General features: G+C 42.9%; 1 protein-coding gene across 13 annotated transcripts in view; it reads right to left on the bottom strand.

Annotated features, from left to right (window-relative positions):
* Nucleotides 1-25214, bottom strand: part of LOC122217186 (phospholipid-transporting ATPase IB) — a 609544-nt gene that overhangs the window by 461265 nt on the left and 123065 nt on the right. For all 13 annotated transcript variants that reach the window (XM_042934232.1, XM_042934582.1, XM_042934301.1 and 10 more), the window contains exons 3-8: nt 9620-9719; nt 9054-9152; nt 8003-8048; nt 7323-7363; nt 2289-2362; nt 349-418 (exon numbers count right to left, since the gene is read on the bottom strand). In XM_042934232.1, coding sequence (XP_042790166.1) covers nt 349-418; nt 2289-2362; nt 7323-7363; nt 8003-8048; nt 9054-9152; nt 9620-9719 — 430 coding nt within the window. The remainder of the gene's footprint in view (nt 1-348; nt 419-2288; nt 2363-7322; nt 7364-8002; nt 8049-9053; nt 9153-9619; nt 9720-25214) is intronic.

Raw genomic sequence — 25214 nt, 5'->3', positions numbered from 1 at the left:
AGTGAGGTACCCACACCTTGTCTACTCCATATCCCCATGTAGATGCTGCCCTTTCCACCACGTGACTCAACCTAGCTGACAGGATGTCTTTCCATCTGCACTAACAGGCAGAAATCTAGGACGTAAATTAAGGCAAGATACCCTTCGTGACTCATCCTTGGATGAAGCTCACTATTTTAATTTTGCTGTCGCTATGAAGAGGTTCCCTTCAGAATAAAAGCCACATTCTTCCCAGGGATTCCTTTTTTATCTCTAGGAAAAGCACTGACTGGTACAGCAGACCAAATTGGCAATTGGGGGGGGGGGGGGGGTCTCCGTAGCCGCACAAGTCTTAAAAGGTAACTTTACCTGACGAATTTTAAGGTTCGTCTCCCCATCCAGATTAGCTGTTTCAACGTAACACATCGCCTGAGGTTCACTATGAAGAGAGAAATTTCAAAAGCCAAAGGTTAGTAAGATCCCTTCCCCAAATTCCCAGCTCATAAAGTCTCTACTAGAAAGTGTGTCTGCTGACTGGCCCTTCAACCACTTCAGTAGTAACTGACCAGAAAGACCCTCCTCTTTGGGGCTCAACACCAATATCAAGTGGTCTGCCCAAGTATCCACCATTATGGGCCCCACATAATGGCTGCTTGACCTTAAGCAACAGAAATAACTCAAGAAGAATGAGAAGGGGATTGGTGGGTTGAGGGAAACACAAGATGTTCCGGCTAAGACCCAACTACTGTGTCCAGATGACCCTTAGAGTCTGAGACTCAGTCTGCTCCCGACCAAAAGAGCTACCCTAGGCATAGCCAGAACAAACACATCTCTTGAAGAACGTTACAGCCACCGTTCAGAAATCAAGACACAGGCTTGGCAAGCCTTCCCTGTGCCTTTTACTGTGTCAACAGGTAACTTTTTAATCCAAACACCTACTTTTAAGGACAGAACATATGAAGAAGAAGAAGCATAGAAGATACTGTATTTCTACTTCTAATCATAGTGGTTAAGAGAACGGAACCTGCAAGCCACTGGCTGAGTCCAAATCTCCTCTTGCTACATTGGTGGCACGTATGGACTTAGAAGTTGTTCAATCTTTGTTTTCTCATGTAAATAGCAGGGACAGCAAGGGGGGATATTAAATGTGAGGACAGACTCAGCGGACAGCTTAGCACAACGTACAGACTCAAACACTAGTGAGCAGCCTAGGAACACATGGTCAGCTGGGACAATCTCACATTAAAACCAGGTTTTCTGAGGGTTACGGTGAAAACTCACAGCCCAAACTGTCAAATGATCCACATTTCACTATTTCTGCCATTACTAATCAAGAGGGACAGACGTGAATCCTGCCTTATGTATTTGGTATTTATCCTCCTCTATAGGCCTAGGACTCTATCGTCACACCTTTTAGCTCGAGCAAGACAATTCACGCTAAGGCTTAAAATCCAGTATGTGATCAGGTCCAATAAAAGCAGCACTGTCTGTAGTCAGAGAAAATGCAAACGGTGTGAGTATCTAGGACTCCCCACAGTACACAAATACAGGAAGTTTTAGTCTCCTCATATAATTTAATCTTGAACTCATGAACAGAAGTTTACTCATATCCTAATTTTAGCATCCTTTCTCTGATATTCACTTTTATGTATTAAGCCAAGGAGAAGTCAAGGACTACTCGGTCCGTGATTCAGGTCACGTAGGGATTGGGGATACCTTTCCAGCATGAAACTACGTGGAGAATGTGGCAATGGCATTTGGGTGGAAAGGGGGACAAAACGCGGAGAAATAGAGGGGCAACACTATCTGCAGTCGTGTCTATGCTGCGAAAACGGCCCAGATCTCTGAGCAGCTAGTAAAGGAGACCCTAGGTTCCACGGGAAGACTCCTGGCTGGACCCACCGGGAGACTGGTTCTCAGGTCTCAGAGATGCTGCAAGCTGGGTACCCTGAAGGAATCACTCCCCTGCTCTGGAATGTTTCCGGTGAATGACAAATAGCCCACAATAGCTAGGAGACTAAAATGAACCAATAAACATAAAAGAGTTTTGCAAAAGTACACGGGAATGAATAGGAGAAAGAAAACGGGATCAAGGCAGGGAAAAAAAAAAAAAAAAAAAAAAAGAGCCAAATTACGAGTCACAGAAGAACAGGCCAGAGAGAGAGAGAGAGAGAGAGAGAGAGAGAGAGAGAGGCTGGTGCCTTGGAGGGTGGAAGCAAAAAGGAGCCTTGTGATTCCCGCAGTCACCATTTAATGCTTTATTGTTCGTAACGTTTATTTCAAAAAACGTGCCCGTTAGCACAGCTGACCTGGAGGATAGCAGGACCATGTCTGCTGGAAGATACTGCCCATTGACGACCTTCACAATGTCTCCCACCGCCACCTAGAAAACCAGGGACAGGGTCAGAGGAGCATGAAAGGCAAGCACAAACAGTGACTAAGGTGGTTAAATATTTGAAGAAAACATTACTATATAATTATGCCCTGAAATTCAAGACACAAGCCCAAATTATTTTCCTTGACAAGAACGGAAGCAAAGTCTTTCACTACAAATGGTAATATGGCCTCTCTGCAGTGGATGCTGAATGAAAAAGAAAAACAAAACAAAAACAGAAAGGGAGAGTAAGGAAACACGAGTCAGAACAACTATCAAGGTCTCCTTTGCTCATGATGATTCCATCCAGTTGCAAATTCCACCCCTGAACTCTACAACAATCCCATAGCTCTACACAGTAGTGGGGGGGGGGGTGGCTGAGTACAGCTCCAGAGCCAGCCTGAAGGCCGGGCTCAAATCCCCCGGCTGGACTCCTCACTGTCCCTATATGACTCCGAGCAAGCGATGTAAACCCCGTGTGCATCTGTGTATATCATGAGGTTCACGGCACATATTTCATGGGGTTATTTTAAGGAGCAATTGAGTTAACACAGATTTTCTCCATTTAACAAACAGGGAAACTGAGGCTCAAAGAGGAATCACGCGATCAACATCACACAGCAGCCAATGAGCGTTAGACCCCAGATTCAAAACCGTGCAACTGGCCCGTGGTCTGACTGCAAGGCAATACTAAATTCACCCACGAACAGGGCACCTGAAAGGTCCCCTGGAAACATACCACATACAACGGGGAAGATTTGTATAGCCTCACTTGCCAAAAAAAAAAAAAAACCAACGAAAACAAAGTCATAGCCAAAGTCAGAGACCATTTTAGGAAACAGACTCCGCTGGACAGAAGAACCCAAGGTAAGGAAAGAGGCCCTAATCTGCCAACCGTGAACACCATGGCCAAGGGTTTGGAAATCCTTTAAATAACGTCACAGAAGCACCCAGGTAGGTAGAGTCTGGGCTTTCAAGTCAGGCCGACCTAGGTTCAAATCTGAGACTCACAGACACTAGACAATCTTGGCAAAGCCCTTCACCTCTCCGAGCCCCAGCGTCTTCACTTACAAAATGGGGAAAGACCTCGGGGCGCCTGGGCGGCTCAGTCGGTTAAGCGTCCGACCACAGCTCAGGTCATGGTCTCGCGGTTTGTGAGTTCGAGCCCGGAGTCAGGCTCTGGGCTGATAGCTCAGAGTCTGGACCCTGCTTTGGATTCTGTGTCTCCCTCTCTCTGCCCCTCCCCTGCTCACTCTCTCTCAAAAATAAATAATTTTTTTTTTTTAACTGGGGAAAGAACAACCTTAACCTGGGAGGGCTGATGCAATGACTAAGGACGTATATACAAGCACTCGGCATGAAACAGGCATGTGCCGAGTGCCAGTCTCTACCAGCAGGAGTGACACCAAACGAACACTGGGAGTGTCAAAGTCAGAGATGCCACGATTCTCTGACAGCACGGGAACAAAGGCCGCTCTCAGCACACATTAACAAATTCAAAACTCAAAATGGGCACCAGGTCTTCCTTCTTGTTCTAACACACATTTCTGTTCTCTCGGAAATCAGGAACTTCAAACGGAGTAGTTATGAAAGTGATGCTTATGAAAGAGTGCTGGATCTTGCAGGCTGGGAGAATGCCCCTGGCAGGTGCCTGTATCTAACTTTCTAGTAGGAGAAGGAAGGTCTGCTAAACAGGTGTCCTGCCAGTGCTCTGTATCACTCACCAAAGCGTGTGAAGTAAGGAACCGCGCTCGATATAGGGAATGGTGGTAAAAGTTAAATTCCAGAACCACTGTATATCAACCTAGCGGCAAAGGGCGGGCACCGAAGTATACCCCGTATTCCATGATAAAGAATATCAGGGGCGCCTGGGTGGCTCAGTCGGTTGAGCGTCCGACTTCGGCTCAGGTCACGATCTCGTGGTGAGTTTGAGCCACGCATCGGGCTCTGTGCCGACAGCTCGGAGCCTGGAGCCTGCTTTGGATTCGGTGTCTCCTTCTCTCTCTGCCCCTCCCCGGCTCACGCTTTGTCTCACTCTGTTTCTCAAAAATAAATGTAAAAAAAAATTTTTTTTAAAAAGAATATCAAAGAACAGAGGCTATAGAGCTATCGCGACAACCATCGGTTCAAAGGCAAGGAATGCTTATGAAAATTGAAAATGGTTTTAAACGTAAACGTATGTTATGTGAAGAGTTTAACTGCATAGAAAAAAAAAATCAGAAGAAGCACTTAGTTAAAAATGAGAAAGGAAACCTGGTCATGTTTTCATAAGAAAAAGGTAGTGGCATTTTTGTGAACCCGGTGGGGACAGGGGAATTAGGGCTTCCCCCCCCAATCTTAGTTATTTCCATACAGAGGCATCTGTAGCCCACTGACAAAGTACTAAGAAGTTTCATGTGCATGAAAAACGACTTAGCTGGAAACGTGTTTGAAAATGGTTTTCTATTTGGTGTTCTTATGCCTGGTTGTCTCCTGCGCATGTGACACTACCCAGAATGAGAATTAACGCGAGACAGAGCCCCCCCCCCGAACCCCTGAATCCACTCTAGCCTCAGGGGGTTTCTCAAGTCTCTGATTTTTGAAGGACAAGCTCAAAGGTCTCCTCAAGTCAACCAAAGCTCTCGAGAGGCACAGAAGAGCTTTCACTATTCAGCCACAGCCCGGGGACTTGCCGACCCCGGCTTTACCGTTCCAGGTGGGAGTTTCATGGCTCTGGGAAGCTTAAAGATCGCTTCCCCTGTCTTCTCCCCTATTCTCAATCTTGCTCTGAGCCACCGTGTAGATGTGCCCGCCTTTCCCGCCCACCCACCTCCGTCTGTCCTGAAGAGCATTTCCCTCTCCAAACAGTTACCTCCCGTTCATCCTTCGCAAGAACACCAGCGCATCCCGTGAGAGAAGCCTCCGCTCCTCTGAACTGCTGGACTAGTAGTCCCTCCCGTATGTTCCCCAAGCCCGCCCCTACACGGAGCTCAGTAGGTGCACTGCATTCTATTCAGCTGCCTGCCGCTCCCACTACCCGTGGGGGTGCTGGGGCAGGAGTCTGGACCCGCCGCAGCGGCCTCACCTGGGAACTTGTTACAAATGCAAATTTGAGGGCCCTGTGGAAATTCAGAATCAGACATTTTCTTAAGACTGCAGCCCGGGCAGCAGTCAGCGTTAGGGCAGCTGGGATGCCCCACACCAAGTGGGGCTGAGAACCACTGTAGGCGGTTTCTCAAGGGCAGGGGCCATGCCGTACTGTTATTTGCGTCCCCAGCGCCTAACACAGTCTCTAGTACGTGCTAAGAGCTCCATTTAAACAAGCACAAGTGTTTTAAATGAAATTTAAAAATGTATGTGGCAAAGCATAGAAGAGTTATTCGGTTTGGGATTTTTTTCTAACTTCAAATGTGTGGGTGGGAAACAGTAGCAAGCTTTAGGGGTCAGTGGGGCCATCCCCTCCTGGACCCGGAATTCAGAGATCATCACTCCACTTTCTACTGTTTCGAGTAGTGTAAACATCCCAAATCCAGTTCATGGCTATCTGGGGCGGGGGAAGAGGCGGGGGCGGGCAATAGGAATCTTAGAGAAACAGAGGCCATTCCTAAGTGCAGTGGAAATCCCACCCCCCAACAGCACTGGGAGCATTTCTAACCTGTGAAGTCAAGAATTTCAAACCACTTGACCAAGAATCACAGACTTCCAAGTAAGAGGGAGGTCGATTAGTATTTGCAATACAGGATTTCTAGGTTGCTACCAAGGTTAAAGTGTTATCACAAAACACTATAAAGGGACTTAATAGGTCTCTTGGAACAAAATAAAAAAAAAAAAAACTAAACTGAGGGCTACAGGCACTATATCACAGACATTTTGCAAAGTAAAAAATTCTAGAGGCATTTTTAAAAAAAAAGGTTTTTTTTTAATGTTTATTCAGTTTTGAGAGAGAGAGAGAGAGAGAGAGAGCACGAGTTGGGGAGGGGCAGAGAGAGAGAGAGAGAGAGAGAGAGAGGGAGACACAGAATCCAAAGCAGGCTCCAGGCTCCGAGCCGTCAGCACAGAGCCCGACGTGGGGCTCGAACCCACAAACCGTGAGGTCATGACCTGAGCCAAGTCTGCTGCTTAACCCACTGAGCCCACCAGGCGCCCCTAGAGGCATTTTTAAACACTGCTTATTAAATGTGTAACAGCAGAAACTATCGTTAAGTTAGCCCTCTAAAACGCAGTTTCCTTTTGAAATCATGTTAATCAGCTTCAAATTCTGAAGTCATGAGAGTCACCCCCAAAAGTATCTTATGACCACTAAGATGGTCCAGGTAAAACAGAGGCTCACTTCAAAAGCTAATTTTATCAGGTGCAAGATACCCAGATGGCACAGCGTATTTCTTCTAGGTTTTCTATTCATCACCATGAACTGCCAAGAAACGCTCACCAGCCCCAAACCCTCCCAACCTCAGGTTTCTAGGGACACGGAGGCAAACCTTGTCAGTATCGTCAAGTTAAGACTTGGGTCGTGCCACCCAACCTCAGGACTGAAACAACACTGGTCTCCAACCCCCACTCCATCTATTTATGTTCTACAGTCAATCTTAAACCCAAAACTCTTCCCACCAAAGATGTTAGAAGCGAGACTCTCCGAAGTTAGAAAATCTTTAAAAAACTGGTTTTAGGTTAGGAGAACAGAGACCAGGGAGAAGGTCTCTTGGATTGGAGTCAGAAGCTAGAGACTGCTTTGATATTCTAGAAATATCCATCGGGAGCAATGAATTTCACAACTGAACTGACACCGTGGGTACTTTCCAGAAGACGGCGGGGAACAGAGCCAACAAGGAGCAGTTCTAAGTAAACCTCGTGGGAAGCTCCACAATGTAAAACTTCCATGGGAAAGGACTGATGTCTTAACCTGAACTTTATCTACTGCAATCAATACTATCAATTGATTCTAAGTCCCCAAGCCAGTACTTTCCGGGGTATCTTTAAAATTCGTTTTTACCTCTTTCCACATAACGGTATGCCACATACCATTCCTTAACACTGAAAAAGAAAAAAAAAAAATGTTTCAATCAACATCGGTTGATATAATCAAAATAAAACCAGCTTTCCAAAATCTAAAACGCTCCTTTTACAATTCCACTTGTTACTTCCAACATGATCATATCGTTAGACATAAAGGTATATATACCACAGCACTCCCCAAAATGGAGCCCAAATCTGTGTCCCATATGTAGAAGAATGTGTACACATAAATATAGATATATGCATATAAGTTAAATCTAGTCCTGTTTATCCCAGGAGAAAAATATCACCCTGTTGTTACGAGATTTAAAAACACACATACACACACACACACAACCCCACAGATCTAATGTTCTAGAAATCAATAGAGTAAAAGAGAGAGGTAGGGCGCAATTACAAATCAAGGATGTGAATTCTTGGACATAAAATATGTCTAGCTCCTGAAAATTACCACCTTTTTGAAAATACACCAATTCTGTTCAAATCTTAAGAGCCAGGACTCACTTTTGTTGGACTGGTTTGTAATTTTGCTCTTGAAAATGTTTTATAGATCACTTCCCTCGACTTATCTCGGTACCATTAGCTACTAATTTAAAATGCCTTAAATGCAGGTCTTAGGTTTTCCAGTGGAAAAAGTGACTCAGCCTGGTGTCTTACCTATCGTTTTCTTTTTGTTAACTGCATTGTCTGCCTTATGCCGCTTCTGTTACAAGAAAGAAAAGAACGTTCTTAGATTCACAAGTTCCAAATGAATAATTGAAACAACAAACAATAGATCAGGAAAGAAACAGGACACGAGGAAACCGACTGGCAGCAACATTAATGCTATAAAATTCAGCTCGGTGGTTTGTGACCCAGCGTCGCTTGAATTCAGTAGATAAATGTAGCAAATGTGGATGCAGGTGTAAACCATGACCTTTTGGCTCCAACAAGGAGCGAGCACTCTGAAGTATGAAACTTCTCACTCCTTGTTTGTTTTAGGCTCGACTAAAAAATTACTCAGGATGATAAACCCAACAACAACCGAATTCATTTTATTGGTAAAGTACTTCAGGCACAAAGTACGTTTCCTTTGATTTGTACTCCATTTATTTGTTTCCCTTTTCCCAGAAAAATGTACATGTGTGTGTGAGTGTATGTGTGTGTGAGAAGGAGAGAGCCACACACACTGCTGGGGGTGGGGGTGGGAGGAAGGGAGAGAGAGAGAAATGGGTTGAGGGAGTGAGGAGTGGAGAGGAAGAGAAAGACTATGCAGACAAGACCACAGGTGGAGAGAGAAAAGGGGAGAAAGCATGAATACGGCTGTAGCCAATGAACTTGGAAATACACGGAGATTAATATGAGGAAAAAGACTCATAAAATTACCTCAGCCACAGCCAGCCCAATGCTGCAATAGTAGGCAGCAATATAATCCTTTCAGGGCCCAAATTAACAAGCTCTAAAGCAGGACACAAGGAACATTAGTGATGAAAATCAAAGAGGAGCCTCAGAGCTAACATTAGAAAATAGAGTTTGAACTACTTCTGTGCCATTGGATTTAAGACACTGTGTGTCCACGTTCCCTCCCCAAAAACACCATCGTGGGCCTTGACAGGCTAGTTAAGCTATCGACCAGTTTCCTGTCTTCAACAAAAAACCCAAAGCAACAGATAAGTTATAAGCTATATAAGTTATACAACATTTTTATTGTATGAAAGCAAAAACTTACAAAATCTTCTACAATCTCTTTGATGCCTGCGATTGTTAAAATAATGATCAATGGCACCAGGGTGGTATATCTTCCTGTTGGAGATACATCTGGAATTTGCTGTAAGACAAGAGACCAAAAGAGGGAAGCTGACAAAATTAAAATTTTTAAATGAAAATCCTCTCTATGTAAAAAAAAAAAAAATAGGACACTCACCACTCTTTGAAGTTCTGTTCCACTTGTTAAACCAAAATGATTACATTTTAAAAACTAAGTACATGTTTTACGTATTTTAAGAATTTTATCCAACATTGCTATGTGTTTAGAACAGAAAGGGGGTTAAAAGTATCACCCTAGGGCCATTTTTCAAGGCGTCTTTTTAGTAACTGCCACTATCCTCCCAGCAATATCTAGATAAGTCTCCCTTTATGCAAAGATCATGTTTCTTCATGGAAAAATGATTGGATAAGGGGACAAATTACATCCAAGCATCATGACACTTTTTCAGTTACGTGACCTTTGAGCAAAGTCTCATTTTGCATGTAGTTAGCATTATGAATTTTAAATAACTTTTTAAAAAACATTACCTGTAATAAGGCAATGAAGAGGAAGAAGGCGTTAGCAGCTCTTCTAATCTGCTCATACAAGAATCGAGGTAGAAACGTCAACACGCTGTACTTGGCCGTACTGAAAGGACAAAGAAAAATGATAGCGTCGGTTACAAACCTAAGTTCTAAAAAGCAAGAGGATGAGGTTTCAAGAATTTTACAAGTGGTTTTAAAAATAAAGTATTTCAAACTTCAGGACAAGAAAATTGCCATGCTGGCCCTTTACAAAATTTTGTAAAAGGACACACCTGACAAGAAGATCTTCCAATGGGATCTTTGTTTTCAAAGTTAGACACATTTACTATTCACACAGTGTGAGCAGGGAAATTTGTCCACCTTCTGGGAGCTATAGTAAGCACATCAAGAATATTAGTTAAAGGAAGACATGTCTCAAGGATCGCAAAACAGAAAGAGGTACACATTCCAAATACAGAAGATACGAACACTGAGATAGATAGAAATACCTTGGGTAATTCACACAAGCGGGGTAGAATTATTACTCCATGATTTGTGATGCATGATAGTTCTTAATAGAAAGCCATCGATTCAATGCAGCAAGTTAATTCCATAAAGTATGCCCTGGGTACCAGGAAGGTATCCCTCTGGATACCCACCACAGGTGGGGGCTTTATTTTTGGTCAACCACACCTGAAAAAACTCCACTCCTATCACATCCTTTACTCACGCTTGCTTGGAATCGTTTTCCAGTTTTACTAAGAAATAATTGATATACATCACTGTATCACTTAAGGTGCACAGCATGATGCTCTGATTTACATCTATCGTGAAGCGGTGAACACAACAGGTTCAGCCAACACCCATCTTCTCATATGGGCACAAGCGAACTTTAACTTTCATATCTATCATACAGCAGTGGTAGCTATCGTCGTCATGTTGTACGTTACATTCCTTGTACTTGTTTATCTCCTAACTGGAGGTTTGTAACTTTTGGCCACCTTATCCAATTTCCTTCCTCCCACCCTCCACTTCTGGTGATTACAGGTTTCATCTTTTTCTAGGAGTTTGGGTTTGGATTCTTTAGATTCTACGTGTGAGATCATGCAGTATGTCCTCATTTTCTGATTTACTTCACTTCAAGTGCCTTCAGGGTCTATCCACATCTCAAATGGTAGGGCTCCCTCGTTTTCTGTGGCTGAGTAATATTCCACTTTAATGCATATACCACAACTTCTTCATCCATTCACCCATCAACAGACACTTAGGCTGTTTCCATGTCTTGACTAGTGTAAACAGTGCTGCTATGAGCATAGAGGTGGAGATATCTTTTCAGGTTTAGTGTTTTCATTTCCTTTGGATATATTCCCCAAAGTTGAACTGATGGGTCACAGGGTAGTTCTATTTAATTTTGTGAGCAAACTCCATACTGTTCCCCCCAGTGGCTGCACCAGTTTATATCTCCACATCCATGCCAGCATTTGTTATCTTTTTTTGATGCTGGCTATCCAAATACGTGTGATGGGATAGGTCCTTATGGTTTTAATTTGTATTTCTCTAATGACTAGAGATGCTGAGCATCTTTTCATGTGCCTATTGGCTTTTCGTCCATCTTCTTTGGATAAGTGTCTACTCAGGTCCTTTGCCCATTTATTAACTGACATTTGTTTCCATCGAGTTGTAGGAGTCTCTTATGTATATTATATACTAGCCCCTTACCAGATATTTGGTTTGCGAATGCATTTTCCCCATTCCACAGATTCTCTTTTCACTTTATTGATGGTTTCTTTGGCTGGGCAGAAGCTTTTGACTTGGAGGTAGTCCCACTTGGTTTTTATTTTGTTGCTTGGGTTTCAGGCGTCACATCCAAAAAATCATCACCAAAACCCACGTCAACGAGCTTGTTTCTATGTTCTCCTGCAAGAGTTTCATGGCTTGTGGTCTTACACTTAAGTCTTTACTTCAAGTTAATTTTTGTAAGTGGTGTAAGATGGGGGTCTAGTTTCATTCTTTTACATGTGAGTATCCAATTATCCCAGCACCTTATTGAAAAGATGGTCTCTTCTCCCTTGAGAATTCTTGGCTCCCTCTCCAAGTATCAATGGACCATATATACTTGGGTTTATTTCCGGGCTCTTGATTCAGTTCTGTTGATCTATTTGTCTGTTTTTATGCCAAGCCCATACTGTCGTGATGACTATGGCTTTAGAGTATAGCATTAACTTAGGAAGTGTAATGCCTTTCACTGTATTCTTCCTTCTCAGAATTTCTTTGGCTATTTAGGGTCTTTTGTGGTTCCATATCGTTTTAGCAGTGTTTTTTCCACTTCTGTAAAGAATGCCACTAGATCTCGATAAATATTGTGTTGAATCTGTAGATGTTCCCATTTTTGTTTCCACCTGGGACATCCTCTCTCACCCAAATGGTCTCTCCATAACTAAACTGCCCTTCCCATCTTACCCCCTCAAACTTATATATGCCATTAAATTTGGTCAAATCACAGACTCTTTTTCCTCCAAGCCCACAGGATGGTGTTTGTCCCTACATTATATGGTCTCTGCTTTGCTTTGTATATTTATCCATCCCCAAAATAGATTCTGGGAACATTAAGATGCTTACTTCAACTTCCTATGTTCCCACTACATAGCAGATAATCAATGAACAATGAAATAATCCAAAGGCATAAAGTGAGAAGCTGAAGGGGCCAAATGAACCAGATTTCCTTTGGCTGCTCAAAGGCTTACCAATAAGAAGTACCCGCTTGGCTCCTAGTTTGCCCTCTGAAGACCTAATTCTGAGCCAACTCTTCTTTTTTATTGTCTTTTTTAAGTATTTCTTTAAACTTTAAGTTAGGGGATATACAGTGCAATACTGGTTTCAGAAGTAGAAAACTCAGTGATTCATCACTTATATAACACCCAGTGCTCATCACAAGTGCCCTCCATAATACCCATCACCAATCTAGCCCATCTCCTACCCACCTCCCTCCATCAACCCTGTCTGTTCTCCATCATGAAGAATCTTTTGTGGTTCGTTTCCCTTTCTTCTCTTTATCCCCCCCTTCTTATATGTTCATCTGTTTCTTAAATTCCACCTAGGAGCAAAATCATATTTGTCTTTCTCTGACTTATTTCACTTCGCATTAATACATTCTAGCTCTATCCACGTCATCACAAATAGCAAGATTTCATTCTTTTTGATGGCTGAGTTATATTCCATGGGGTGTGTGTGTGTGTGTGTATACATGTATACCCCATCTGCTTTATCTATTCATCAGTCGACGGACATTTAGGCTCTCTCCATAGTTCGGCTATTGTTGATAATGCTGCTATGAACATCGGGGTGCATATACCCCTTTGAATCTGTATTTTTGTATCCTTTGAGTAATACCTAACAGTTCAACTGCTGGATCGTGGGGTAGTTCTATCTGAGCCAACTCTTAACTGAAATATAGGATAGCAAGATTATCCAGCAGAACAACACAACACACAAATACACAACAAATCAGAAACACCAAAATAGAGCAAATGCCTCAGGAGACAGAACACTAGGGGCATATATACTGCTATAAGTCCCAACAACAAAATAATAAAACCGGGCAACTCAAAAAATACAGCATCTTAAGGTCACTTGAGGAAACAGGAAACTGTCCCATGTACCATTTACTGCTACTGTCTCAGAAAAGATCATCCCCATGGTGCATCAGCCTTGTGTTTCACAATACACACTGGAGTCATCCTCAGAGAATTATTTTTAGCCTTTGTCTGCTTACAGTATTAAATATAGACAATTACATGAAAACCACTTCTAAGACCGTTCAAACTTAAAGATTCTGACACTTGAAGGGATATCACTGAACTAGCTAGAAAATACGTTTGCATGGAGCCCCCATTCATTTATATGTAGCCCGTTGGGGTATAAGACGTCACTGTAAAATTTTGCCAGACAGAACTAGCTGCAATCAAGCTCATTAAAGAGTAGGGAAAATATATCGAGTTCACGTACACGACAGTACATGTCGTATAAAGTTACGGTATAAAGTTCTCCCAACTACAGTTTAGAGGACAAATTCAAACGGAACATCACGCATTCCTTTATGGTGTACTGACCACTGAAACAAAGCAAACAACATTTATCATAAAGAAAACAGGAAAATTCATACACTTGAAGACTAAAAAGCATCTTATAAAGTAGTGTGACTATAAACCCCAGATTCCATCTGTATGGAAAAGACACACCCACACTGACGGTACGCGACCCTGTCTACGCGTGAACGTTTCCCAATTCGGTAAGATACTAAGTGTGCGTAAGAGGACCCGCCTGTCTCTGAAATGCCGTCAAGGTTTGGAGTAGACAGAGATCCCATTTATGTGAGAAAACCAAAGGTAAGATGCGGGAGGAAAACATACCAACTTTTATTCTAGTCAGACTAGAAAAGTGAGTCTAAGATATTTTCATACTGAAACAGAATGAGTGTCATCAGTAATTCAGAGAAACCGACATGGGTCTAAGAGATGGCTACTGCGTAGCCTGAAAACGATGGTCTTGACAGACAACCCTGAGGTGTCCTGGTACAGATTTAGAGACACACAACTACAACCCGCTAAAGGCAAGCACCTCAAAATCCTTCCACCAGAAGAGTTTAGGGTAGTGCCTCCCCAACTTAAAGATGCATATAAATTGCTGGGGGGATCTTGTGAAAATGGATTCGTTGGGGTTCTCCAGAGACACAGAAGCAACAGAAGTGTATACACAGAGACAGGGAAAGAGAGCTGTTAAGGAACTGGCTCGCCCAATTGTGGAGGCTTGACAAGTCCAAAGTCTGCAGGGTGGACCAGCCGACCGGAGACCCAGGGGAAGATCGAACGTGCTCTTTCACGTCTGATGGCTGTCTGATGGTGGAATTCCTTCTCGTCCAGGAAAGGCAGACTTCGTTCTGTTCAGGCTTTCCACTAACCGCATGAGGCCACCCAAAGTAGAGGATCATCTGTATTCACAGTCTGCCAATTTAAATGCTAATCTCATTCAAAAACACCTTCACAGAAACATCTACAATAATGTTTGACCAAACACCTGGGCACCACGGCCGGGTCAAGTTGCACGTAAAACTACCCAATACGTGCACGTTCTGACTCGGTAGGTCTAGAGTGGGCCTGTGATTCTGCATTGCCAACAAGTTCCCAGTGAGGTCAACGGTGCTGGTCCAAGGACCATACCCTGACCGGCAACCACCCTTGAACAGGTAGCTTTGCTCAAATCTCGTTTTTGAAGTCAGTCCAGGTGAACACTACAAGACCTAACAAGGAGGAGAGACCTCTACCATCCGGTCCCCGTACCAGGGTTAAGAACCATACACAGGGTGAAACGGGCCAATTCAGGAGGTTCCCAACAGAAGAGTCTGTTCACCCAGGTGAACGAGTCGGCCCCAAAAGATGCCCACCCGAACCACACGTCAGCACGCCTGCGGACATGGCTGTTCACGGCAAGGACGGGCACTGGCTCCAGGCAGCCCTAGGTAGTTAGCACATCGTAGAGCCTGGGGAATGGGGAGAAGTGACCAGGAGAAAACAGGCATTTCTTGTGGTTCACTCGGATGCCCTCTAAACACGTTAGAGCAGCGTCTTCCAAAATTGGGCGACGTGAGGAATGACCAGGGGCTCGTCAAACATCCATCTGACCTTCCTTCCACGGATATTCACTGAGCCCCATCCGGGTACTAGCACTGTGCCAGGCACGACAGGGAACCGACCGGTCAAAACTGCATACCCTCGTGGGAATTACATTCTAGAGGAAAAATGAGCTTGAAAACAAAACAGGGCAGAATAGATGTGGTAAACACCGTGGAGGAAAATCAGTCGGGGAAGAGGGACACAGAGGCACGCGAGCGGGGCCTGGGGAAAGGGGCTTGATCCTCAACGGCAAGGTCAGCGCATGTTTCACCAAGAAGGTGAAGGCTGTGCTAAGCCCTGAGGGAGGTGAAGCAGCAGAAACATCCACATGGGCACAGCAGGGAAGAGCGCCACAGGAGCAGGGAACAGCAAGGGCAAAGCGGGGAGTGTGAGCGCTCCCGTGGGAGAGGCAGGGAAGGGCCAACGGGGGCGGAACCACGCGCAGAAGTACGGAGAGACCTCTTGAGTCAGACACCGGCCTTTTCATCTCGAGAACCCGAGGTCTCTGGATTCCAAGAAGACAAGAGCTGACAACTGCAGCAACCTGCAAACCCCCTCCCCTGGGGAAACCTGGCTCAGCAGGGGTCACGTGTCTGGGGGGGGGGATGCTCCCCTTGGGCACTCTTAGCACCTGGAGAGTATGGGAAACGACCCCTACAGGAAACAGGGCCTGGCAAACACGTGGGTCTGGGGCTACGCTGGCCACACATCACAAAGCATTCCAGAAGTCTCATCACCAGAACTCAGCACAAAAAACCCAGACATGGGGCACCTGGGTGGCTCAGTCCGTTAAGCGGCCGACTTCAGCTCAGGTCATGAGCTCTCGGTCCGTGAGTTCAAGCTCCGCGTCGGGCTCCATGCTGACAGCTCAGAGCCCGGAGCCTGTTTCAGATTCTGTGTCTCTCTCTCTCTGTCTGACCCTCCCCCGTTCATGCTCTGTCTCTCTCTGTCTCAAAAATAAATAAACGTTTAAAAAAAAAAAAAAAAAAAAAAAAAAAAACCAGACATGACGCTTGAGTTAGGATTTTCTGGCTGTGAGAAACACCGAAATTGACAACTGGTCTCTAAAGGCAAATCTAAAATGCAGTAACTAATCCAAGTGTAACTTGCCCCTAAAACGAGCCTCCAGAAACCCAGAAATTAAACTAGCTTAACACTCGGCTTTGAAATGGGAGCAGTAAATCCCCCTTAGGTATACACACAGCCAAGAGGATGGACCAATGGACAGCAAGGCCTATGGCCCTCCCCATCTAGCTCCTGATGCTTTGCCAACCAACACCCCTCCCCCCCAAATTATGTTCAGGAAATCCTCTCCAATATAGAAATCCCTGCCGATAAACAGGGCTAGGACCACTTCACTAAAAACGTTCACATCATTTTCCTGAACTATTACAATTCCACCAGTTGCAAAGCTCATATGAAAACGCTATTTTCAACACTTTTGAAAATCTCTATTTTCAACACTTTTCCTGTTTCTTCTTCCAGAGCTGGGGAAAAGGTGCTAGATACTGCCTTATCTCATAGCCTGTTCCCAGAATGTAGTAATTGGACCTGGGCCAGCGGCATTAGTAACACACTTCTTCATAGCACTTTATGACGGCTGACATAGACCTTTTTTGCATGTTCTTTTCTGTAACACATAATGCATCGTTCAATAAATGCCTCTGGGCACAAAGCGTTTATTTCCATACTTCGATGAAAATGTGGCCAGGGGAGAAGAGAACGGAGACACAACAACATTTTGAGCACAAAGCACGCTGCCAGGCAAATCTTCGCTCATGGACAACTCTGAGATAACGCAGTTCCAAATGCAAGACACTGGTTGCTTACAGCTACTATCTTCAGATGTAGCATCACTGAGAAGTAGGTTTGGTTCAATTGCTTTACCTGAAAACCTGTGAACTTGGAGATCAAGCCAAAGGAAGGGGAGCTGGGAGACTCTCATTTCAAAGCAAAGCGAAAAGGACCACCTTCAAGGAGATTCTATCTCGAATAAAAAGAAACACCAAATATCATGAAAATACCTGACCTCGACACCAACAGGTACAGGAGTCACAAACGAAGCCCAATCCTACTGCCACCCCAGGACCAGCAAAACAGGTCAAAGTCTGTTGCATGTAATCATACCTTTGGCCCTGCACTCAGAATTCACGATGGTCTTTCCAAACCCAGGGAAATAAACCCAATCGAAAGGGATATTTAAGGCTGCTCTGGGGGCTGACATACTACAAGTCAAACAAGGTGTGATAGGACTCTGAAACAGAGTCATCACAGTAGAAGCACCTGAAGCCTGCACAGGCTCCATGGAAGCAGGGGTATCGCTCGTTCCAGGAGGAGGTTAAAACTAGTCAAAAAAGGTCACTTCCCAAGCAGGCAGAGCCTAGGAACTCCAAAGACGAGTCAGGTCTACATGGGATCCTAGCCACGGATAAACAGGAAAATCAGCAGGAGGTGTGGTGAGGAGTACGCAGGGCTCACTAGTGTGGAATGCACAAAAAGTTCACCAAGGTCTGGATAATAAAGCAAAATCGGTCAGTCCTGTGTGCTACGAAGAGTCCAAGAAGTTTACGGATATCAAAACCCAAGGCGAGCGATAGCATTTTTGTGACTCACCCGTAACTGCAAAGCTTTACTCAAATGTGTAAGTTTAACTCAAGCTTTTCTGCTAGGTTTTCTGCACTTTCTGGTATGCATGAGGAACCATGTATACAGCTCAACTTTGCATAAAGTGCACACACCCGTGTAGTTGCCTACCTGAAACTTCACAGAGACATGAGGAACAGAGCATTTTATTAAAGCCCCACACATAAAGGCTCAATCCAAAAAGGACCTGGTTTCGGGGCACCTGGGTGGCTCAGTCGGTTGAGCATCCGACTTCAGCTCAGGTCATGATCTCACGGTTGGTGGGTTCCAGCCCCGCGTCGGGCTCTGTGCTGACAGCTCGGAGCCTGGAGCCTGCTTCAGATTCTGTGTCTCCTTCTCTCTCTGCCCCTTCCCAACTCGTGCTCTAGGTCTCTCAAAAATAAACATTAAAAAAAAAAAAACGTTAAGGACCTGGTTTCTGACTCACAATTGTTAAATGGACACACATTTATCGTCCTCATCCACCCAGGCACCATAAATTAGAAAGGAATGTAAAAATATACAACCATGTTTTTCAAAATGAGAAATGGAATCATCAGCAGAGGAGATTTTTTTTTTCTTCCTAAAATAGACTCCTGTCTGCTTTTGGCGAGAAAGCTGGGCACGAGCCTCTAGGAGCCGCAGCAAGGGAACACCTCCAGAGGGCAACACTGCTTGGGGGAAGGCCCTGGGCTGAGACAGAAGAACAGGTTCTACTTTGAAAACTATTTTCTGAGAAGATAAGTCAGTCCATTTTTGAGAGAGTAATAATTCAGTTCTAACAAGAGGGTCACTGCATTAGTCAGGATTCTCCAGAGAAACAGAACCAACAGGAGGTATATGGAGAGAGAGAGAGAGAGAGAGAGAGAGAGAGAGAAAGAGAAAGAGAGAGAGAGAGAGAGAGAGGTTATAAATTGTTCACACGATTATAGATTCTGACAAGTCCCAAGACCCACGGTCAGCAAGCTGGACATCCAGTAGTGGAACTCCAGTCTGAAGGCAGGAAAAAAAAAAAAAAGACGCTGTCCCAGTTCAAAGGCTGTCAGGCAGGAGGGGCTCCCGCTTTACTCAGCCTTATGGCTCGATTTAGACCTTCAATTGATTGGATGAAGCCCACCCACACTGGGGAAGGCAATCTGCTTTACTGTATGATCCAAATGTTAATATAATCCAAAATCACCCTCACAGAAACACGCAGAATAATATTTGACCGAACATCTGGGCACTCCATGGCATATACATAAAATGAACCATCACCATTACTTATCAGGCAGGACAGAGACAGGCACACCCCAGTGTGTCAGAGGGGCATGTGGACAGGGAGAGAGGGGTGTTAGCCTACAAAACACTGGAGGTTCAGGAGGTGGAGACACCAACAATGGAAAAAGAACTGAGGCAAGGGGAAAGCAAGGGGAAACAGTTAAAGTCTCTACTCAGAGGAGCCAAGCCAGGAGATCAGGGTTAAGAATCTGGAGAAACTTCAGGAGATAAAACTATAAAGGGCTAAAAGCAAAGGCTTAAGAAAAGCAGCACTGTTCCTTTCTTGGAAGGCCCCTGCTTCTGGCGGCACAGAAACGTCACACAGCTAGACCCCTATACCCATGGCCGGAGAGCTAAAGACCATGCCCTAGGCAAACACTGAAACCTCACAGGAAGAGAAAAAAAATCCTCCATATACCTAATGTTTCAAAGTCCTTCCTAAAGCAGAGCTTGCTATCTGACCCATGCTCATAAAGCACCACTCAGTTGTCTATGCTTTTTGGAAGATTACCAAGTATGCGTAGAAAGTTGCAATTATGAAAAAGACATTCAAAGATGAAAAGAGAAAAAGAAAAGATCTGAGGAAACACCATGCGGCAAACTTTAAGAAGAATACTTTTTTTTTTTTTTGGTTTATTTATTTTTTGAGAGAGAGAGAGAGCGAGCAAGCAGGGGAGGAGCAAAGAGAGAAAGAGAATCCCACGCAGGCTCTGCACTATCAGCACAGAACCCCACGCGGGGCTCGCACTCATGAACCATGAGATCATGACCTGAGCTGAAATAGAGTCAGACGCTTACCCGACTGAGCCACCCAGGCACCCCAAGAGTACTTTTTAAAATGCTAACATCCTCAGAGTTGTAAGAAGAGAGTACATTCATCTAAAACCAGGGTAAGACGCTACTTTTTAAATGTAACAGAATGAAAGAGTTATTAGGAATTACAAGTATGACAGCCTAAGATAATCCAATCATAGAAGTGAAATATAAAAGTGAATATATATCAAAAAATAGAAAAAAAGATGAAAATTAGAGACCTAAGAGCACTGATGTGAGACTCAATATCCAACCATTATAAGCTCTACAAAAGTAAGACAAAGAGAACATTTTTTTAAAAAATATACAAGAAAATTTCTCAGAATTCTAAGATACAAAGTTTTGGATTGAAAGGCTTCACTAAGTACCCAAAACGAGAGACCTATTCAAAAATCTGAAATTATAGAATACCAAATATCCTTCTATTAAAAACACAAGACTGTAAAAATAACTTATTTATAAAGGAGAAAAAATATCACATTGAATTTAACATAAATTCAGCTAGAGCAACACTTTAGATTTCTATACCTAGCCAAACTATCAGACACTCAACTTTACCTTTCATGTAAGCTTTCTTAGGAAACTGTTTACTGCAAAATGGGCTTAACAATATTAGGGATTAATCAATAAATAAAACAACACACTAACACACTATCAAAAAAAAAAAAAATAGGGAATTCAACTCAACAAAACATCAAGAAAGTTCTAAGATGATCATTTTACAATACATCCACACAACAGCCAGTTTACCTGAGAAAGAGGTCTCTGGGGGGAAAAACAAATAGAACTGAGACACTATTCTGAGAGAGCTTTTTTTCAATATATAGAGAGGTTGTGTAATAGTGATCTGAAGGGAAAAACAAGTATATGTAAAAAAAAAAAAATGTAGCAGAAAAATGAGGAAGAAAAGGCAAGTTACACTAGGAAAAAAATAAACATGATATACTATGTCAGTACTTGGCACCAAAGTCAGAAGTTAAATATTTACCTACAAGAGAATTCAGAAAGATTATTTCTAAACCTATTTAGAACTATGGTGGAAACAGAGGTGTCCTGCTCTTGGTTTAAAGCTCAGGTTGTGATCCTTGGGTCATGAGATTGAGCCTTGCATCAGGCTCCAGGCTGAGCATGGAGCCTGCTTGGGATTCTTGCTCTCTCCCTTTGCCCCTCTCCCACTCACATGTTATTTGTCTCAAAAAAATAAAAAAAGAAAAGAAATATAGAGGCACCTGGGGGATTCAGTCAGTTAAGCAGCCGACTTCGGCTCAGGTCATGATCTCACAGTTTGTGAGTTCGAGCCCCGCGTCGAGCCCTGTGCTGACAGCTCAGAGCCTGGAGCCTGCTTTGGATTCTGTGTCTCCCTCTCTCTCTGCCTCATCCCTGCTTGTGCTCTGTCTCTCAAAAATGAACGTTAAAAAAATTTTTAATAAACATAAAAAAGAAGTATGGTGGAAACCACAAAAGAATTAAAAGCAGAAGGAGTTCAAAGTGGTTGCCTTTGGTGGAACAGAACCAGAATGGGAGAGATGGGGAGGGAGACTACTGATTTTCATGGTAAGCTTCCACACCTATTTCAACTTTTAACAACTCATGTGTATTACTTTAATAATAACTTAATATTTTAAATAAAGGTTAGTAGTATCCAGACTTAATTGTCAAGGGACCATCAGTTCTTTTATTTTTGGCTAATTTTAGAAATGGCATACATAAGAAGCTGTTTATCAGAACATGAAATTAGGTTAAAGACCTAATTCATTCTTACACTGCTTCCCACCATAAAATGTTGTAGGAACCACTCGTATCTGATATTATTCCCTACGGCCCCTTCCTTCCGCCAGCAACAACCCGGCCCTAGGCTATGGACAGAAGGAAGGAAATTCTAATCTACCCTACTTGAATCTAACAAGAAACAAACATCAGTGCAACACTCAGAGCATAAAACTTTTATATAGTCATTCCTTTGGGAAGAGCAGTCTGGCTTTCAGCACAGGAGTCTTTATCCTGTAACTCAGCCCACAGGAAAAATGAGAGTAAAGTTCCTCCCCCTTAAACAGAAATCACTTTATGGCGAAGAGTATTAGTTTAAGTTCTCTCGCTTCTTTTAATCCCCTGCCAAATTCCTAGAACATCTTTCTTTCTTCTTTTCATCAAACCACATCCTTCTCCACTTCTGAGCCAACAGCCCAAGGGGTCATCTTCTCTAGCAAGCTTTTCCCTATTCATGTCTACCCAATGCACAAGCTGTAATATATGCATTTCATCACTCAGTGTGCATGCATGCGAGAGAGAAAGCGTGGGGTGGGGGGTGGGAGGCAGGAAGAGAAAGTAATTTCTTTTCCTCTAACACACCCGGAGCTCTGGAAAGCCCTATCAATATTTATCCTCTTCACCACCTTTACGGGCTTTGCAGGCAGAGCTCCCTGCATACCTAGACTGACAGCACAGTGCCCCCTTCTGGCCAGCAATGTTCTCTGCAATGAAAACAGGAGCCACACGTCAGAGCCAGAGGAAAACCAAGATCCTCAGGAATTTTCTAAGGCAAACTGTCAGAAAAACAATGTTTAGAGAAGAACTTTAAAGCTGCTTTTTCAGTTTAATAATTGGTCCTTGTATATTCACTCATGGAGATTTAATATAAAAACACAATGTATTGTAGTTCATTCCTAGGTAATCCTAAAATGTTTTCTCATCCTTTCGTTTAGTGTACTCATTATATACCCACAGCTAGGTCCAGACTTGTGGGGTCTGGATATAATTTGTATACAATATACATACAACTTGGGGAATCCCGCTTTAATACAAAATTAAAAAAAACAATACTTATTTAGAATGATGGGGGAGAATCACAACATAATTCATAAAACCTGAAATATACTGCATTGCCAACTTTCAGAAAATACAGTATTTTTATTAACTGTCTAGTATTCTACAATACTTCTTCCCTAGTATTCTTTTATTTCATTTGCTGAGATCACTTCTTACCGGACAATTCTGTAACAGTTTTCATAAAAGACAATTCACTTTTTCCTGTAATAATGGTTAAGAAGTTACTGTTCACTGAAATTTTGATATTTCTTTCACTTCACAATTCATGAACAGCAGTGATCTCATGAAATGTTTGATTGTCAAATTCAGAGAAACTTCTGTCAAATTTCTTTTATGAATGAAACTTAAAATCTGGAAGAAATTCCTACAGACTAGCTTCTGGCCCCATGCCTTCCGAACACCGTCCCTCCAATATGACCCACACACTTCTAACCCTACACTGTCCTCCCACAACCCCAAGCAAGGTGCTGGCAACAGAAGCATCTCTGATCCTTACTCCTATACTGGGACATAGTTATTAATTTAGTCGCCCAAGTGACTGCACGCCACGTAAATAGATCTCTAAACCCTACAATGCCACTCCAGTGCCATCAAACAGAAGAGGAAGTGTGATAAAGGGGTGAAGTCCAACTGAAAAGAGACCCTCGTCTTACCCAATCCGGGTTCAATCTACCTCTTATACAAAAATCAGTGGCCATGTAAATAAACGTGTGGGCGGCTCCCTCCCAGGGCCTGAGAATGAGCAAATATCCTGAACCTTAAGCTCCATTAGGGTCAAGTCAATCTGCCTCTGTGGATACATACATAACCCAATACATATACATAAACCATCTATATATGGCTATTTTAATAACCTGTATACCCTTCCATAATTTTAAAGTGTATAAAGCCATACACAGACATGGACACATGTTCATACATATATAGTTGCCATGTTCCACAAAAATGGGACAATATGCCATTTTCTGAATTTTGCTCTTCTCAACACTGCAAAATCCTTGCAAGTCAAGGGCACAGCTATAATTCATTTTTAACGACGATATAATATCCTTCCATTGACTTATTCATCCTATGGTGAGAATTTACTTTATTTCCAGACTTGTACACCCTAAAACAGGTCATGCTAAATAGCCATGTTTGCAGATCCACGATTGCCGGTGAGTTTACTTCTAGGAGATAGATTCTTAATTCCACTTAAGGTAATCTAAGGATCATGTAGCTTTTAAAATTATTAACTAAAGCCCATACTTTAGATTTCCTCAGCTGCTACCTAATGTCCTTTTTCTGTTCCAAAAGGATCATAAATTTTTTATTTTAATAGACGGCAAATTATTTCCCAAAAGAATTGTACAAGTTCCCATTTCTACCAGCTATATACAGGAGTATTCTTTATCTTCATATCCCCGCCAGTAACAGGTATTGTAATTTTACAGTACTCAGTCTTCTGCCAAATAATACATATTGCCAAATTAATTTGCAGTTCCTCAATTACAACAAAGTCGAGCATATTTTCATACATTTGCACGCCACATGGCTTTGGTCCATTATCACTTCCTCATACACTTTGCCTATTTTCCTATTAGTTTGGTGATCTGTCCAGTGTCTGTCTGTAATAATTCTTGGTTGTAGCTAATTATTAACTCTATAAAATGCATTCCTAGACCACTCGTTTGTATAGTGAATTTTTTAATTGGATCTCTGACTTACAAAAAGGTTTTGAACAACGCATATGTCCCCCCAAAATTTACAGCACCTTGGTTTGGTGTTAAATTTTTCTCCATCCTTCCATTATAGAAATGTAGTCTCCAAGATTCTCTTTATATAGATATTTTTTAAGTTTATTTATTTTGAGAGGGGAAGACAGAGAGACAAAGAGAGAGAAAATGAGAGAGAGAATCCCAAGTAGGCTCCACATTCTCAGCATGCAACCCAACGTGGGGCTCGGTGAACTGTGAGATCATGACCTGAGCCAAAGTCAAGAGTAAGACGCTTAACCAACTGAGCCATCCAAGTGCCCCTCTTTATATAGATATCAATATCAGTCTTTAATTTTTGCAATCAGAATTTACTCTTACTGATATGGGAAGGAGCTCAATTTTGTCTTTACCCTGACAGACAGGCATATTATTTCATAAATGATACCAGCATAATTATCTATTCCACCTGATAGAAATACCACTTTGTAACACATTGGCACGTTTTTCAGTGCCACGGTATCTTCATCAATTCCCCTACCATTTTGATTGACAGTAGGTTTGTATATGTCCTGACATTTGGTAAGGTAACTAACTCCTACCTTGATATTCTTTTCCAAAATTGTCTTGTTCTCCCTGGGAAATTCACACCACAAATAGAAACGCTAAAGAACGTAAGTTTCCCTATCTGTTTTTAAAAAAATGGTTATTGCAGATTTGAACATGATTACTAGA

The sequence above is a fragment of the Panthera leo genome, chromosome A1 (genome assembly GCF_018350215.1).
Source record: "Panthera leo isolate Ple1 chromosome A1, P.leo_Ple1_pat1.1, whole genome shotgun sequence".
Taxonomy (NCBI): Eukaryota; Metazoa; Chordata; class Mammalia; order Carnivora; family Felidae; genus Panthera; species Panthera leo.
Note: the sequence above shows the minus strand (reverse complement) of the source record. Positions and strands in the feature narration are given on the sequence as shown.